The sequence below is a fragment of the Fistularia commersonii genome, chromosome 20, assembly GCF_037954325.1.
Source record: "Fistularia commersonii isolate RoL2024-O1a breed Wild chromosome 20, RoL_Fcom_v1.0, whole genome shotgun sequence".
NCBI classification, from domain to species: Eukaryota; Metazoa; Chordata; class Actinopteri; order Syngnathiformes; family Fistulariidae; genus Fistularia; species Fistularia commersonii.
In genome coordinates, this window is record NC_141303.1 from 4,026,072 (window position 1) to 4,044,781 (window position 18,710).

Here is an 18,710-nt window from a genome sequence, read left to right on the forward strand (position 1 = left end):
TTTTCATGAAGTATTTCTTTCAGACAGCAACGTCACATTTAATATGTTAGAACATCAAATTTCTGAAGCTCACTTGTAGAGCATGAGACCTCGATCCAGGAAATTGATATCCTGGCCTTCCGCAAGTCTCCTAAGTTGTTCTGAATGAGGGTACAGGGTGGGGGTCTTTGGGTATGACGAGAGGGGCCCCGAAGAGCAGAGGTCAGAGCAACAGCAGTGATGAGGTGATATGTTGATCTCTCATTAAGAACTGCCTTGAACCCCTGACCCTCTCGATGAAACATGCCAACCAGTCACAATTGCCGGCACATATTAGAACTCACGACGCAAAATCATTACTGATGCTATCAATGATTTGACACCGTGTTTTTCGGTGACCCTCCAAACCTCAGCCTTGAAAAAAAACTCTCTGGCCCAGCAGGGTCTGGCCCTCTCTGTGTATCTGGCTCTGTTCCCAACTGCCCCATCTGTTCAGAGTGAATACTGCATTAGGGACCGTTAGCATTGCGCTTGCCAAACTGCTGCTAACATAGTTGAATAGTGGTCTGATGTCTTGCAAGCAGGATGTTGCGGATACCGTTGTTCTTCATCCGTCTTAATGTTCGAAAGCTTATTAAGTCTTTGCAGTAATGATGCGTGTTATTGAATTCTGCCACTTGATTTTGTAATATTGAATTCAACAAATCAAGCAGTGTGTTTAAGTAAATTTTGTGGACGTCATCTGTTTTGTCTGGCAACAAGCAATTGAGTAGTACATGTTGGAAAATTTTTCACAGTGTGGCGACATAAACCAAGCACAGCTGCAATAAGGCCAACGTTGTAAATGCATTGTGTAGTTACAGATGATTCCAAATCCTGCAACTGCATTACATGCTATCAAAAACAAAGGGTTGACCGAAATGATAAATCATTGAGAAAAACTGAGAGAATTTAAGTCCATTAGACCATCACAGTTGAGAGCCTCTCCATGTTAAAATATCTAGCATAAATCCAGGCTAATATTTACTGTCAAATCTTACACATCTTGATTTACTGTGGCAGAAATACAAAACGCTAATCAGGTTCAGACATATCATTGTAAAATCTAAATTGAAATTCAATATTCATACTGATTACAAAGGTCACTGTATCCAACATTATGCTGATAGATAATGAAAAGAGGAACTGACAGGCAAACATAGTCAAAGCTACATCTCTGTGATCTTTATTTCTTGATACAATCAGGCCTTGATTTTTTGGCAGCAGCACCAAAGAGTAGCGGGTACGTCCTTGCCAACTCTAAGCCGCAGACTTACAGCTCAATAAAGTGTCGTCAAAGCAGCCACAGGCACTCAAGTAGCTGAGCAGTGACTTAGCGGCTCGGCATTGCTCTTGGCCGCTGCCAAAAAAAAGCCAGAGATGTTGTTTTTCTTCGGGCCACCCAGAGCTCAACGATCCATCACCCAGCAATTTGATGTCACTAGAAGAACCAGCAGCCGACCGGCGACAAAAACAACGATGCTAATGATGGAGATTAGCCTCAGGATCTCCTTCACTCACTTTCTTAACCTCATGTGCAGGAAATTGAGTCCATCTGCAGTATTTTCATGTACGAGCGGTGAAAATGATTAAATGGCTGAAGAAACTTGAGCCAGACTGGGAAAATATATAATTTAAAATTTTGGATCTCCAATTAGTGAGAAAAAGGAGATGCTCTAACCAACAACCATTATTCTATGAGGTCACGACGAGCACCTCCATGATACATCAGACACTGTAGGGGATTCTCGACACCGTTATTTATTCATGGCCTCAAACACATTTCGAATGTTTCCAGACGCGCAAAGACAGTCTGTAACCACCTGGACTGGTTCCATCTGCCATAAGATCTGGGGATGAGCTCAGCACTCTGCTATGTAAATGCAAAAAGGAATTCCCTCTCACATCATCATCATTATCTCACAATTTTGATTCGTTCACACTGTCTACAACAAATAAGGAAACAATTGCATGAGACTGCCAACATACTGCTCTTTTCCTGACAAAATAGCTTTGGAACATATTTCCCTGGAGAGAGCAATCATCGAGATTTCACACTTCTGTCCAATAAACTTAATTCCCACTGACCTCTGGGGCAGGTTGGCATTTTTCTAAGCAGTATGATACGTACAACAGACGGTTACAGCCCCAAATGAGCCGAGCTGACGCTTCATTCGTAGTCTGATGTATTTTAAGAAAAACAGGAATATTGTTCATAATAGTCTTCATACCATGATAAAAATGATGAAACTACACACTAAAATGTGTTCATTAATAGAGTTTAAAATGAGTTACATTTGATCTGTTTGCAAGATTATCAGTAGCTATGCCACAAGGCTGATTTTAGGGTTTCATTTCCGGTGAACTGATCAATCTTAAAGCACTTTTCAGCTTTAACGTTTCATCAATGAAAGCAAACTTGTTGTTTATGATCACCTGTTAAGATCAGCTTGGAGGTTCTCATGTCTCTACCATATCATAATCCACTTCTATTACTGTTTTATTGTCACTTGCTTCTTTTAGTGACCTCGGCCTTTCATTTTCGGGGAAATTTCCACTTCTTTTTTTCTTCTAAAACCCCAAGGCTCTTGCCACTCCCATCTACTCCTCCTCCTCCTCTTCCTCCTCGCTCCCTCGTCTCGTACCTCCCATCTGGCTGCCTTCCTCCCCACGGATGAGACCTGGCTAATTAGCCCCGACCTGTTAATTAGCTGTCTAATGAGCGCACTAACAAGCTACAGGAAGGCTGATGGGCGGCACCGCAGCGCCGTGTTTCTTCCCTGGAAGTGCACCAGTTTCGCTTGGAACTGCGTCGCCGAGGGACACGCAGATCAAAGATGGATTAAACGTGGGCTTTTTGAAAATACTTTAAGACAGTTGGCCAGTGGACAGATCGTGCATATGAATAGGGCGTGAATCTTTGACACAACTACCTAAATTAAGCAAAACCCTGGACACATGTGGTCAAAACACTTGGTGGCAGGATGAGGTGAGGATTAAGGATGGTCTAACTGATGATGGATTTAGATAAAGGGTTCGGATTTAGTGCCGTGTGTATGTTTGTGTGTTTATACCTCGAGCAGGTCAATCATGCGAGTCATTTGGGAGTAAATGAGGACTCGGTGTTCCTGGGCTTTCAGACGACACAGAAGGATGTCCAAGGTGCGGAGCTTTCCGCTTTCTGTGATCAGGCTCTCCTTATCTGAAAAGGAGCAAAAAATAAATTGACATGCATATGTAATACAGATGACAAATCCCACATATTCCTGATCTAACGGGTATGCTGCCACCAACGTGATTTTAACAGTAGCAAAACAAAAACCTGTCATCAATCTTAACCCCAGCTTGAAGCATGAAGTATTTTTTTACACATAAACAAAAATGACTATCACTTTCATTGTAAGGTTATCAAGTCTTCACTTATTGACGCAAGTACTCAATACCACCACCAGAGCGGATTAGCGAGGGTTTCAATCCCCTTAAAGCTGTCCCCAATGGTGGCTGTTCAAATAAAGCATGTACCACTATTGACTTGAGTGCTGATATGGCCAGGCAGGGAGAATGAGCATGGAAGTAGAAAAGGAAAATGAAACAAAGTGTAAGAAAGAAAAAAAGACAAGATTTATACTCCATTTCGCACAACAGTACAACAGCACTAGGCTGGTTGGTGTTGGTCACATTATTGCCACTTCTAAATCAGGAGTTTTGTAGCCTTCAGATGGCCAAAAGGGGCAATCTGCAGATTGGTCTTCTGTTCAAGTGCTTCAAGTGATTCAAACCATGTTCAGCTGATGAGGAATTAACGTCATCTGGCACAATGGCAGAGTGCGAGAAAGGCCAGTGGTGCCATCGACCCGGTGACAGGCACACTATGGTGTGTGATCGAGGGGTCATGGCCCTTAGTGGCAGGAACCTCAGGCCAGGTCCAGGGTCAGTTGACGGGGTCGGGCCAGGGTTATAAGAGAGTCCCTGTGGGAGAGCCAGGCCCGTTTTGCAAAGAGGAAATCTGGCTTAATGGTTGCGTCAAAGCATATTGTTCTTGCGTTATCAACAGAAAAATAAAACTGCATCCCAATATCAAACCAACAAGTCTGATTATTTTAACTGAGGCTGTACAAACAGACATGTACAACTCATACTGTGTCTATTATATTCACAAAAGACACAATCATGGATGAGCAATTTTCAACAGCTAATCTCTGAACTCTCCTAAAAAAAAAACTGGTAGCCTTCTATGTAAATGTGTACTCAATCTGAACTATAACCTGTGACCCTTTAGTATGGTCCCCTGAAAGAGGTCGGGACCTGAAGAGGTGTTAAAGAGGAACTAATAGAACAGGGGAAACACTCTGGGGAGATATTGGGGAGCTCAACACCAGGTCACTGCGGAGAGATGTTTGTCTTGCAAACACATCCATCCCTCCTCACACAAGGGTCATGATCTCCCGGGCAAGTGTTGACAGTCCGAGTGGTGACACTTGTGTTATATTTGACTTTCTAATTTTGTCACCCCTCATTTTGCCATCCCATAGGTACAAAAAGAAAAGGCGCAAGAAACAAAAGTATATAATACATTGATAATGTGATTGGGAAAAGAGAACAATCAGAGCCAACTTGAAAATCTAGTTTAACTGAAAGGTATGCAGGCATTGCTGTGGCTAAAACTTGGGATAAAGAAACCAGTATACCACAACTTGTGAGATATACAAACACAGTGTCCTGCCTTCAAAGGCCTGTAATTGGCCTTGGCGTCAAGAAAGTGGATGGATGGCTTAAAAGCAGGAGAGAGTGAGATGTGCAGAGGATTAGACACCGTCAGAAAAAAAAAGGTCCAGACAGAGTGGGATGGAGGGAGAGGGAAGGGGGCCTGTGGTGGCGGCTGCAGAGACGCGGCGGCAGTGGTGATGTTGTGGTTTAGATCAGACAGGGTCTCCACACCGCAGGTGCCAGTGGAACCAGAGTTGCTGCTAAGTCAAGGGCAACAACCAGGGTTGCAGGACACGCTGCCAACCACCCAAATGCAAAACCACCTTTTGGCGAGGCTGCAAACGCTCATACTAAGCAATGTTGCTCAGCCCCTGCCACCAATCTGTTTCTGTTTAGCAGATTACATTTAAGCCACTAGACTCCACCATCATGTCAGGAGAAGGGTTAAAGCCCCTATTTGATACTATTTGTGGCCAAACAAGTCAAAATATTGTATCTATTTAAACTAATTCTTGAAGGGCATAAACAGTAAATCTGAAAAATCCCATACTTAGCACCAGGACACGAGTATTTTCATACAAAGAAACAGTAGTCATGGTAATCCCTTTGTTTATGTCTGGATTATAAAGGAGATTAGGAAGTCAAGAGCTGTTATCCTCAATAACTTCAGGTATTTGACTACAATGATGACCTCTCCTCCATTGCAGTCTTTTTTTGTATGGCCGACGAGGTTTTATTTATTTGCAACTCGGCAGCATTACCTTTACTGCATTATCTGTTTAAAAGGAAAAGAGAGAAAACGGGCTACATAATCAAATGGGAGTAGGGAAACAGCTATGATGATATTGCTTAAACGCAAAATCCTTCCCCAGCAAATGTCCAGTGATGTGGCTTACAGAGTGAGGTGGCTGGGTTCAAAACATTTAGTGTACCGTAAAGAAAATCCCCATTTCTAAAAATCGTAGCCATGCCCTATAAAACAATGCCAAGAAAACTGTGATTTGAGAGGGCTTTGGTGGTCCGTCTCATTCCAACATAACACTTATGGCTTACATTAAGCTAGATGTGGCCGCAGTACATTGCACGGCCATTGGTCATTAAAAGTGAGCAAGCTGGATGTAGTAGCCTGGCACAGAGTGTGAATTGTGGAGATTTTACTGAATAAAAATAGATTTGTCTATACCTCTAATCTCAGTTGGTACCTTAAATGAATTTGCTCAGAAGATGAATTTGGATTCAAATCAAATTTAAACCAACAATACCATTTCCAACATGATGGTGAAACAGAAAATGCTTTGATAGCTCTGCACAAACAATAAACGGTATTGCAATTGGAATCAAAACAAAAGAAATAGGCCAAGGAAATAAACAAACAACTTCATACTTGTGGACTCTGATGAGGACTGTGTTCAGACCACACCTCAAAACACAGGCAAATCCCATGTGGTGTCACACCACTCTGCTGTTGCTATGGATACACATATCAAGCTACACCACCTGCCCTCTTTCACAGCACCCCCCACCACCACCACCAACTCCCACCCACCTCGATCCAATCTAGTCTAAGCGGCGCTCACTCTGCCAGCCCTCCCCATCTCCTCCCATCGTTACCTCCTGCTGTCAGATTAGTCTACGCTTCTCTGTCCATCCACTCTCCCCCTCTCTGCTCCAGCCAGTGCATCTTCAAGCTCCCTCTCCATCCTTCCCTCCTCCTCTACTACAAAATCTCCCTCCTGTTTCCCCCGATACACCCCATCTCCCTCCCCCTACTGTCTGTCCCCTGACAGTGTAATCCAATCCCTGTAGGGCCAGAGCCAGAGGCCTGACATGGTCCTGACCCAATTAGAGGCCTGCTGCCAGCTAATTAACCCCGGCCCAGCCCCTGTGCCTGGCGCCTGATACTCCCAAACCAACTACGCTGCTAATTTCATTAATACGCTACTTCAGTCTTTGGTCCTGTCCCCTTACATGCTGCTGTTAAAGCCAAAAGCGAGGCCGCTCTGAGCAGGGAGGGAAGTGGGCCAGATCCAATCACACTGGGAGGAATGAAGACAGTCGATCTTCTGATGATGGAAGAAGATGGATGGATGGTTATGTGAGAAAGAGAGACAGATGGGGGGCCAGAGAACAGGTCGAATCAACGATCGAACGGAGCGTCAGCCCCTCACTGTATAATGACATATTACACTGCACAATCAATAAGTCAATGGGCAACACTTGTTCAGCACTACTGGCGATGGAAATATTAGCCTGACACTACTTTGCTGCTACTGGATGTATTGACCAAATCCAACTTAAACTTAATTTTCTTGCAGGGAGAGAATCGGGAGAGCTAAGAGCCAGATGCTAGCGGAAGATTTGGAAACAAGAAGTGAGGTAGATGACAGAAGACGATTTCTGCTTTTTGTTTCTTTTTTGCCGATGATCAACCTGCACTTATTAATACGAGAGCCAAAACGAAGGCCACGGGGAGGGGGTTGGGGGGGGGGGGGGGTCAGAAAGGTATCTGTGTGACAGTGTGGAACAGAAAGTGAATGAGTGCGTAAACGGAACATGTTGAACACGTATATTACTGTCTCCCCTCAAACATGCAAGAGGAGCACTTCTTTGGAGTCATTAGACTAGGGAAGAGACAGACAGTCTGATGAAGATACGTTGAGGGGGGAGGCTTTGACCACACAACAGTGGCCGACTGTGAACTCTATCATTAAAATAGATTAGTAATAGCTACCCATGGCCAACACCGACTAAACACACACCACAGATGACGGATAGCTGGCTATGGAATATAAAAAAAAAAAATTGGTATTTTATGGCTTTCATGTGACAGAGGTATAAGGTGGTTAATGGCTCCCCCTTCAGTCTACTTTTTGCTTTGGTTTGTTTTGTTTTGTGTTTTTTTTCCTTCAAAGTAACACAGGAGCTATTAATGGTCCCTTTACACACTTAACTGGATGCTAAGTTTTTTTTTTTGTGCTGGCAAAAAAAAAAAGAAAAGAAAAGAAAGGAGAAAAGAAAAGAAAAGGCAGAATTCCACAGACGATTGCCGGTGCCAGTTTACTGCTGATTGAGGGGGCAAAGTCAGACGGTGGCGAGGCAGACCATCTGTGTTGTTTTGTGCCTAAGGAAGCTTCCTGCCATTTTGCTGGAGAGTAGAGTTTCTTTGAAGGGACAGGAAGGCAAAACTGCATTTCCCACAGACGAATTTGGGCTGCAGGGGCCAGATCGGACTGGGCTCGTGGTGCACAGACACACACTACTACTACGACTACTACTACCACTTCCAATGATAATAATAACAATCATAACAATTTGAAAATAAGCTGCATCCAGCACAAACACATTAAAACATATGGCTTCATCCCCCCAAGTGACGTGTATCATTTTTCCTTATGCAATTGCATAGTACAGACTCCTGCCACATTGCAGTAACTACAGTCAGTACCCAACTGACAATCAAGCCAAAAAAAAGTCAAGAATCCCCATTCTAGTGAGAAGGCCATCATTTTGTGCAATAGTTCCTTCTAATTACCTTCGGTGACATAGGGGCCCCACACACTGAGGAGGAAAGTTATTTCTGTGTCACGCTGGAATGTTCTGCAAATAATGCACCCGTATGCAAGTTCAAAACTATTTCCTCTCGTATTAACTTAAACTTGATAGAAAACGCCCTGGAGCATGAAATTTCTCTTTTCTGAATACAAAACGGATCGATTTTTTTTTTTTTTTTTTGCCTTGTGCGAAATTTCCAGACAGAGACAGAGGTAATAGAAGAACTGCGGAATGATGGACTGGAATGTCTATTTTTAATCAAAAGTTCTTCTCCTGTGGCATTTTCCCTGGTTTCCTCCCACAGTCCAAAAATATGCATGGGGTTAATTGATGACCCTAAAATTGCCTAACGTGTGAATGAGAGAGTGAATGGTTGTATGTCTTTATGTGTGACCACGTGATAGACAGGCAACCGATCCCACCGCAACCCTGGCAGCATGATGTGTGATACAGAGAGTGAATGAATGAATGAATTTGTTGTTCCTTAAATCTTACAGACATTTGAATTAATTTAAAACTTGTCATTAAGTAATTTCTTTCAAAAATAAATCTTTTTTTAAATTTTTTTAACTAAGTTTAAGATAACTTCTGAACTTTTTGTATCAAATTTTTAATCACTATTTGGCAGTCTATTAATGTAATTTTCAAATTGACAGGCAATGATCTTTTTCAGATTAAGACTATCTAAACTAACTATGTATGGATTGCCAACCCTACTTCATTATAGTCAGTGTCACGGTTATTCTATTATTCATGAAGTTACATGTTATCCAATACTATGGAATACTCATTAACTTGATTGTGGAAAGATAGCAATTTTTGAATTAAAGTTTTCCATTCAACACAGTCATAAGATCATGCATACATTTAGAAAAGAAAAAAAGTTAAAAAAAATCAGAAGCCCAAGACGCTACTTGGTCAATTGTTTTTTCCTCCTCTATAGCCTGATTCCTAATAAGTCCCCTGATTAGATTCCTTCGTCGATATCACTGGGCAGCTGTACTCACGCCATGGCATTTAAAACAAACAGTCATTCAGCTCTGCCATTTGTTCTAAAGGTGTGGGGCTGAGAGCGGAGAGGAGAGGGAGGCTGGGAAACTTCAGCTGGGCTACTGTACATATCTGGGCCTTGATGTGGCAACAATGTGTTCAGTGGAGGACGGGTGCCGGAGTGTTGGGTCACTTCCTTCCTATAGAGGCTGAGAACGAAGTGGGAGACCAGTCTGACTGCTGCGCTGAAGCCAAATACTGATTTCAGATCAGCCTACAGCTCTGTTGGTCAGTGGGAGAGATGGAGCGATGGCCTGTCTTCAGCCTCGGCATGGGGAAATGCAATGCGGCTGACCGTGGGAGAGTGTGCGCAGAGGTGAGAGACACCTCAGGCCTTGTGTGAGCGCGGCGCAGTTCCCTGAATGGACGTTTGCACACTCGCACACACACACAGACCATCTATTAGTGTTACCTAACTAAGCACTTGAACAATGAGCAGTAGATAAACTTCCTCGCTTTGTCTGCCTCCTTACAACTTCACAAGAGCTTTCAGACTGTTCTCACACAGACACACAAATACTTGTTTTGTTTCTCACTTTTACACAAACACACAAGCACATGCATTCACGATGGGCAGAGGGAAAGCTGGGGTATAACAGCATGTGGGATATAAGAGTATACGGTCTGTGGGATTTAATAAATAGCTATTATATTTTAGAAATGAGAGCCATTCTTTTCGTGAAAGCGGTGAGTAAATTATTTAAGTGATGGTATCTATTACATGCAAAGAAAATCAATTATTGTGTGCTTACCAATGAAGAATAGGAGGGGATTAGTCACTGGTCTACAGGTACAAACACTCATTTTTCCTTCCAGAAAACCTCTGTGGTCTCTCACACGGTCATCATTATCCATGAGATACACCATATATCAGAGGTGGAGAGGCTGAGCAGGTCAGTGAGAAGGGAAGTGTTGTCTGTAGAACTGTAATGGCCTTTCTCACCCTGGACCTCCATTAGTCATATGAATCCTGACAGCAAATTGGCTCACATTTTCTTCTAACTGACCCTTAACTCGAACAATCAAAAGCCTCCTCTGATAAATTGCTCATAAGCACACGTACACACAGGATCCTGTATTAACACCTTGACAGAAAGTGTCGGTTTGTGTTTCAGTAAATGTGCATTCAGTGTTGTAAACACACTGACAAGGGGGGGGGGGGGTTGTCCTGCTTTGCCCCAGTACTATTGTAAGTCGCTTTGGATAAAAGCGTCTGCCAAATGCAATGTAATGTAATGTAATGTAATACTACCCTTTCAAGATACTCTCAGTGACTCTTACTATAAACAGGCACTTAAGCATGTAGGGAAAAAATGCAGCACCTTTAAACTCAGTTTACTATATGGAATTTCTAAAATCACAGGTTATTTAAACAATTAATACAGGGAACAGTTATTCACCATGGTTTCTTTCCGATTGGCATACAGAAAACTCGACAGAAATCTAAATTCCACAGCATGTCTGAGAAGGTTCAACTTCTGAGCCTGCCATCGACACAGAACGTGTCTAAAAGAAAATCAACTGTGACAAGATTCCATGAACTTGATATATGATGATGTTTCCCTAATGCCTTGGCGATTTTCTTTTTTAATTTGCTCCCAATTTCTAACGGAGTTGTGCACATTTTTGAAGGGTGACTTTGATTTGATGATCTGGTATCTAGATATTTTTCTTGCATACTTATTATAAGAGCCATAGTAATATCCAAAAACAACAGGTCTTACATAACGCTGTTTATCACACCATTCACAATGCCTTGAAATAACAGTTTTGTAAGAAATACGAGAACATTCCGTGACACATTTTGCTTTTTCCCCTCATTTTCTGCATGTTTTCAACAACAGGGAAATTACCCTAGAGATCTGTAGGAAATTTTAAGCTTGAAAGAACAACAGGAACAATTTTCAAAGTTTAGTAACAGCAGACTGCAAAGTGCCACATGTACGGCACCACCTTACCGGGTATCCGAATGTAGGACCATCCATGCCGAGGGTATAAGGCCATCACGCCGCCAGGGCATTGTGGGTGGAAGGCATTGGCCCTCAAATACCAATCTGAAGCAAGATCTGGGGAGCCATAGAGGAAACACTGTTTGAACACCATGCCCCCTCCACTGCGTGTCACCCGCCACTCGTTCTCTGCACTGCGGTCATTGCAGTACTGCTCCATGGGAACTGCTGTCACCTATGAAAAACAGAAAAAGATCTTTACCTTAACTCACCTTTTACACCTTAGCGGTCCACAATGGTACCATGCAACCAGTTCATCTGGGAAATATTTGCCATGCATACCACATACCAAGGTCTACCCTATGATACTTTGCTGTTTTACCGCCTTTGGCTTTTTATTAAGAAACAGCAAATATCCTTTATTGCCTGAGATTTTTATTGAGTAACATCCCATTTTTTTGCCTTTTAGATACGTTTGAGTTGTATTACATATTTTGGGTCCTGGTCCATCTGCATTGTGAAGCGTGGTTCTCATTTTTGCAGCATTTTGCTAAATGTAAGCAATCTCCTGAAGACAGTTAGCCCTGTACTCTTCTGAATTCACCCTGCTGTCTTCAATGAACGGTCTTATGTTACACCACTGACCCAGCACCACGGGCAGCCAAAACATGTTCATGCATGTTTCGTGACAGTTTGAAATAACAATCTCCTCTTTTTGTTCGCTTGACTTGTCATAGAATAACAATAGAATGGACCATTAAACTGCTTATCTATCAAATGTCTACATGTCCTCTGAAAATAAGGGACTATGTGTAAAAACAACTCCCAAGTGGTTCATATAATAGCTTTAATTAAATGGAATTCAAGTGCTTGAAAATCAGATCTGAATTTCAAGCACAGCTTGACTACTTAATTTCAAAACCGTAGTGGTGGTGCAAAGAGGCAACATGACAAATATGTCCAGATACTCAGGGACCTCACTGTGGGAAGGCAGCATCTGCCCAAAACCAGGTTTTACTGAATCAGCATATCCACTGCGTTTTTTAGTGTGTGTGTTTGTGCATGGAAGGAACCCCAACAACTGGTGGATAACCATAGCAAGAAGCCTGTTTTTGGATGCTGTTTGTTTGAAAGACTAAAGGGCGCCAATGTAGTGATCCCCACTCCCCAACCACATGCGGAGTTGCACACATACATACATTTCGTAAATAAGAGCTGCTCACTGTTCCTTGTTGCAAAGCTTACAAAGGTGACGCGCACAGGGTTTCCCTTTCCACGACCACCCATATGCTTGTCTATTTTAGAATGGCCAACACATACAGGAGAATCCCCAGAAAAACATACGAACGACCTGCATGAGCGCCTCTGTTGGACAACTCGCTATATATGCATACATACCCTGGGCGTGGCAGTAAGGACAAACTTCGGTGGAAGTGTGGGCTGGCAGGGCCACAGCCTGGTGGTGGCAGAGTTTTTGCTGTGGATCATCACATCTGCGTGTCCCACCATGCCTGGCATGAGGTCCGTGAACACAAGATTCTAAAGCGCAAACAAACACAAAAAGAAATACACTGCTGTTTCATACATTTCAAAACATGAGTAATGTAAGGATCATCTAATAATGTCTTTTATTTAGGCTGAAATGTTAAGTTAACATCCCCTTTGACAGCAAAAAAATGAAAAGCCATGTTAAAGGGTGATGCAACAACAGTGAAATTACACAGCTTTCAAGTTTTTTTTTTTTATAATATCAGTTATATCAGTTATTATAAAAACTGCTATGTACTCTTTTGGATAAACAGCCAGGATGTTACGTGAACTGTCTCATACAGATGCATATATGACTTGAAACACCGCACATCACAAGATAAAGTGGACAAATGGTCATTTAATCTTTTATCAAGAATGGTTGGATGAGACATAGTAAGGATATAATGATGATGAAAAATGAACATTGATCACAATTAAGTGAATGTACAATCCATATGATGAAAGCACTGGTGTATGGGGAGAGGAGAATATGGCAATGATATTTGCCAAGGATTAGTTTGTCTGCATGTGGCAACGGGGATGATTGTGGATACACAGTGCCATCTAATGACAAAGTAAAAAAACAACTTTCTATCATCCAGAATGTGGGCATTTTCATCACTCCTCAGCTAGCGCTCATGTCTCCAGCTGTCCGCTTACACGTTATTTCATCGCAATTATGTCAAAAGGAGTCAAGGGCCATCTGCATAGAGTTAAACTATTAACATATTTCTTAGAAAATCATACAACCAAAAAGTCATCATAAACATTTGTATTAATCTTCCATTCCTATGATGATACTGTGTTTAATCTATTATTAAAGCCACGATGTATTGTAAAGATGAGAGAAAGATATCAGTGCTGTTCAGATAATGTTGATTTTTTTCTGAGTATGAAATGTACATGATGTAATCGGCTCAGGGGTGGAAAATAATGTTAGCTACACAATATACACAAATAAGATGTTTCTCCAAAGCACAGAGGAGTAGTTAAATTCCACTTACTTTAATTGTTTAGTAATGTTTGTATATTACGATGATTAACTTTTAGCGAATACTTGCTGAATCTGAAATGATGAACTAAAACAATGATTTTTTTTTTTAAATGTTATCATCAATTAAGTGAAGTATGTCAATTAGATGAGCAAAATTTGGATTGTGAGGTAATAATGAAAAAACAGTGATGAAGATTATTATCTGTCTGTAATCTGTCTCATGATGAAGACAGCAAAACAGTAAAATACATTTTAACCGGAAGTTCCTGTGTATAATATATTGGAGAAAATATGAATGGCAATGGCTCCAATATGGTAATGGGTAGGATATACAGTATAATATAGCATGTATAAGAAGTAGGGAGAAACTAATTGTTTAACATTGTAAATTCACACGGCAGAGAATTACTGGGGGGCAGCTACCTAATGCCAAACAGGTGAAATGCGAGGCATGGACGGGAGGAGGTCACTCTCTCAACAGAGGCAGAGGGAAAGCTGAATACTTATCACGCTGTCAAGAAGACACCAGAGAGATGAGACAGGCGGAGGTAAGAGGCAAAGCACAATGTGCCAGCCACACAGAACTGCAAAACCAAAAATTTGAAGCTTAAGACAGTTACCACAAACTCTAGGGGGGGGTGAAGATTTTTTACACACCAAAGTTGGGGTCTGGCCAGCACTGTCATACAGAAGCTGTCTTATCCATCTGAATTTATGTCTCAGAGTTGTACTTTTTCCAATGCATTTTCCAGTTCCTTTGTCCCCTAAGCCTCTCTAGGGGATAACCCAACACTGTAGACAGCTTCCTCAGTCTAAGGAGGCCAGAGGAGGAAGAGGACGATGGAATTACCCTAACGCAATTTTCTCCCGAGGAGTTTCCACCCCAGACGAGAAAAATGTTGGGAGGTGGAGAATTTGATATATATCTGCCAATGGGTAAACACTTGCTGGGAGAGAGATCTGACAAAATATCTGATGAAAGCCTATTAGCTGAGTGGAATGAATTAAACATAGCAGTGACCTTGTAGAGAGTCATCAGCTGATGTGTATTGGAGCTGGCACCTATGCTTTGTACTGGGTCTTCCTGCAAACAATTAGGTTTCCATTCCAAATACCACAAAAATATGAGGAAATGTGGGCCGTCCTAATGTGACCCTGTGTTTCTCAGCTGAGGAATCAAGCACACATGAAAACATTTTAAGTTGAAAGAACTGGGATGCAAAACATTCACATTGGCAAATTGGTTGGTGAACCAAAGAAGAACGCATAAATAAAATTAAAAAAAAAAAAAAAAAAAAAACTTGCTGGCAATGTTTAAGGAGAACCAGAAATCAAAAATGAATACAAAAACAATCAGTCCAAGGAACCCCCATCCTAAACTTGACAGCCAGTGACCCGTAAGCATAATAGACAGCTGAATGATAGATAGTTGCAGAGAAAACACACCATAACATTGATTAACAAATGCTAATTAACATGTGTGATCTAAATCTCTACTGATGAGTAGAGGATTTCACCAGAGAAAACATGAGTTCAACTCGCTGCATTTTCCAACCAAAAGGTGGATTTTGGATATAGATTTTTTAAAATGGAGTTGTTTTTATTTATTTTGGGGGGAAAAAAATGTACAATATAATATGAATGCCAGACAACTTTCAGTACTTCTTGTGTGTTGACATATTTCCAAGCCTGATGAGGTAAATTTGAAGATTTTTTTTTTCTACCTACTTTTTCCTCCACAACAAAAGTAGAATGATGTGGGATGCACAATCTCAGGGCACAAAGCTTCTGATTCAGATAGCTCAGGTGGGATTAGGCCCCAGAGGAAAGGCACCCTGGGGCAGAGAGCACCCGGTGAGGCCAAACACTGCCTGATGCTCTGTGGGAAATTTCAGCACCATCAGCGACATATCTCACCATCCCTTTTAACCCTCTTATCTGTCACATGCACATTTGTGCATCGGTGGGTTCCTCTAACGTTCCCATTTGTGTCTATCTTACCTGCAGGATGGGGCTGGTGTGTATGTTTGGGAAGGCGGTGGGTCTGTTGAGCCACAGGATTAGGTCCTTGCGAGACAGACACTTAATCTTGGGCTGTGACCTCTGGCTGCCCCCCTCCCCGTCTCTGGCTTCATCCTGAATCTCTCCCTCAGGGGCAAAAAGCCGTTGACAGTGGAGCCGATACGCAGCTTTCAGTGACAGAAAAAGAGCTAACCATCTGCAGAAAAAAAAAAGCAATCGGGAACATTATTTTCGATACAAATACTTGTTTTTTTTTTTTTTGTTGTAACAATTCCAGAAACGCTGCCAATATGTCTACAATATTCATTAAGTGGAGGACACATCTTTTATGAGCCAGATCCGATTAGCATAGCCTGACACTCCAGATGGTTTGTTCCACGTAACCATCTGGGAAAGACACCATCAAATCTTTTGGACAGGGATGGGCACATGGAAGGTAAGTGGATGAACAACCTGTTAATCACAACCCTATCAAAAATTGAAAGCAAGCAAAAGATGAGTGAAAGCAGCTCATTCATCGAATGAATCTGATTTGCTGCTTTGCGCAAAGTTTCGAGGAAGTTTTCTGGCAATTTCTCCCTAGTATGAAAGCAATTACTTGCAATATTTGCCAAAGAAATTTAGTCAAAGACTGAAAATAATTGGTTTTTAAACATCTTTGCCACTATTTTTTTTTTTGAACCAAATATGTCATCTCTGCAGGGACGACCAAGGACAAATTAAATACAGGACTGCTGTCACATCTCTGATACAAAAACAAATACATGACAGATCTGGGGATAAAAGCTTTACAGCTACCTGACTAAAGTGCCTTGTAGCATTAGATTGGACATCTCAGCTGGTGACACATCGATGAAACGCAAAAAAGAAAAACAGCTTCCTTTGTCATCACCTGAAATCATAAACAGAATTTTTAAATGAAAAACAGGAGGAACACAGTGAGAAGGAAAACACATAAGAGAGAAGGAAAACAAAATATCAGTTGAAAATAAAAACACTGACAGGGAGTGAGTGTCCATAGTGAATCACTAATAAGAATTAGAATCACTAATATGTCATTTGAGAAAATATGAGTATGTGTGGGGACAAGAGCAGGATTCATGCTCACCTTTCCTATGAAAAAGGGACTGGTGAATGTTTTTTGGTGAGAAAGCGGATAATAGTACTTGAAGTGATCTGTAAAAGAGAGACCTCTTGTTCAACCACCAGGCACAAATAAAATGCTTTTGCTTTGACAGATTCCAATGGGAAGAAACAGCCATCATGTAACATCATATTTCTTTAAAAATCAAAGTTGTGAAATACAACCGAACAGTGACACGTTCCCTCAGTCAAGTCACTTTCAGAATCAGTAGAGAATGCCAAGTGTAAACTGGAAACGAGCACTTTGAGAAAAGTCAGCCTGGAGTGAGCGAATGAGAATTTGCCAAAAACATTTTTTAAATAACTTTTGAAGGGCACAAAATGACATTATTAATTGAAATAATATTGTGCCTGCTTAACACATGCTTTTTTTTATTCATTGAGGTGTTTACATGTAAGAGCTCAGTTCCACTATCATTATATTGTAACAAAGCCAATGCACAAAAGACAAGGAAGAGGTGGATGATGATCTACAAATACGAGACTGAATTTTGTAAAAATTAAGCTCGGCCATTCGGAGTGGTGTGAAACTGTCCCAATAACTGGCACATCCTATCACTAAACTGCGTGACACTATTCGTCACTAAAAGCCAACGCTTTACAAATGACAGCAGTTAAAAAGAAGTGACTTTCAAAGTGGGTCGCTTATATGGGGAACAAGAAAAAAAACAACCTTGTGTGCATGTTCTGTGCATGTGTTATGGTACTTACTTGTTCCGGGCCTGATTGTGTGCATGGATGAGACCGTGACGGTAGATGAACTTGGACAAGATATAGGGCTTTAGGGACATGTGGAAAGGGGAGCGGGTCTCCTGGCGCTCGAACAAGTCGGGGTGATTACACACCTAGACACAGGTAGTGTATTTTCAAAACATATTACATGTCCATCAGGAAATTGCCACATTTGCCAAGCTGAGTGAGCTAAATTAATTTGGAGGAAATAATTAACATTGTGCATGTTGTTGTTTTTTTCCCAATATTAAAATGCACACTAAATGTAGTAACTTCTAATGAGAAAAAAATGATAGCTAAATTGATCTGACAATCCACCAGAATTGCCAGAATGTGAATACATTTCAGAAAAGATCTTCGGCTGAAATGCTGTAATTATATTTAATTATTTGCTGTAATCAAATAATTCAACGCAAAGGATCTTACCTTTCTGAACTGCATGACCAGGTTCATGAGGGAGGAGGTGGTGCTGTGGGCCTGCTGCGCCGTGCCCATGGAGGACTGCAATAGATCCTCAATCGAGATCTTGTTCCTGAGGGCCTGGTAGAGCAACCTCTGCCGAGATGTCAGCTGGCAATAGGTCAGGATTTCGATCTGTGCAGAAAGAATACAGAGCAGTAGTATGTTTGGTGATGCACTAGTGAACGATAAACACAAAAACTAGTCTCCACTGGGACAATTAAAGTCAATTATCACAATCAGCTCGCTCTTTTTGGAGGTACAGTGACATTCATTTACACTGCATGACATTTCTCAACTCGTTTTCTCAACTTGTCATCTCCACAGGCAAAAAACACAATAAAAAAGTGTAATTTTTGCTTTAAGATGATGCCTTAAAAGATGAACATTAGGTTCAAGAGTGGTTTAAATCAACTCTGATGAGCACCGAGATTACTATTTTCAAAAGATGTCAACCAAGCATGGTAATAATAAATAACTACACATGTACAGTGGCAATCTAGCACTGCTCTTATGTTGAGTTAGTGTTCGTGCATTGATGGAGATGACACAAA

General features: G+C 41.5%; 1 protein-coding gene across 4 annotated transcripts in view; it reads right to left on the reverse strand.

The window, feature by feature from the left end:
- ino80 (INO80 complex ATPase subunit) overlaps nt 1-18,710 on the reverse strand; it is a 38,644-nt gene that overhangs the window by 10,024 nt on the left and 9,910 nt on the right. For all 4 annotated transcript variants that reach the window (XM_086166904.1, XM_086166902.1, XM_086166903.1 and 1 more), the window contains exons 21-28: nt 18,124-18,291; nt 17,677-17,810; nt 16,931-16,998; nt 16,621-16,714; nt 15,802-16,018; nt 12,675-12,815; nt 11,286-11,511; nt 3,093-3,220 (exon numbers count right to left, since the gene is read on the reverse strand). In XM_086166904.1, coding sequence (XP_086023030.1) covers nt 3,093-3,220; nt 11,286-11,511; nt 12,675-12,815; nt 15,802-16,018; nt 16,621-16,714; nt 16,931-16,998; nt 17,677-17,810; nt 18,124-18,291 — 1,176 coding nt within the window. The remainder of the gene's footprint in view (nt 1-3,092; nt 3,221-11,285; nt 11,512-12,674; nt 12,816-15,801; nt 16,019-16,620; nt 16,715-16,930; nt 16,999-17,676; nt 17,811-18,123; nt 18,292-18,710) is intronic.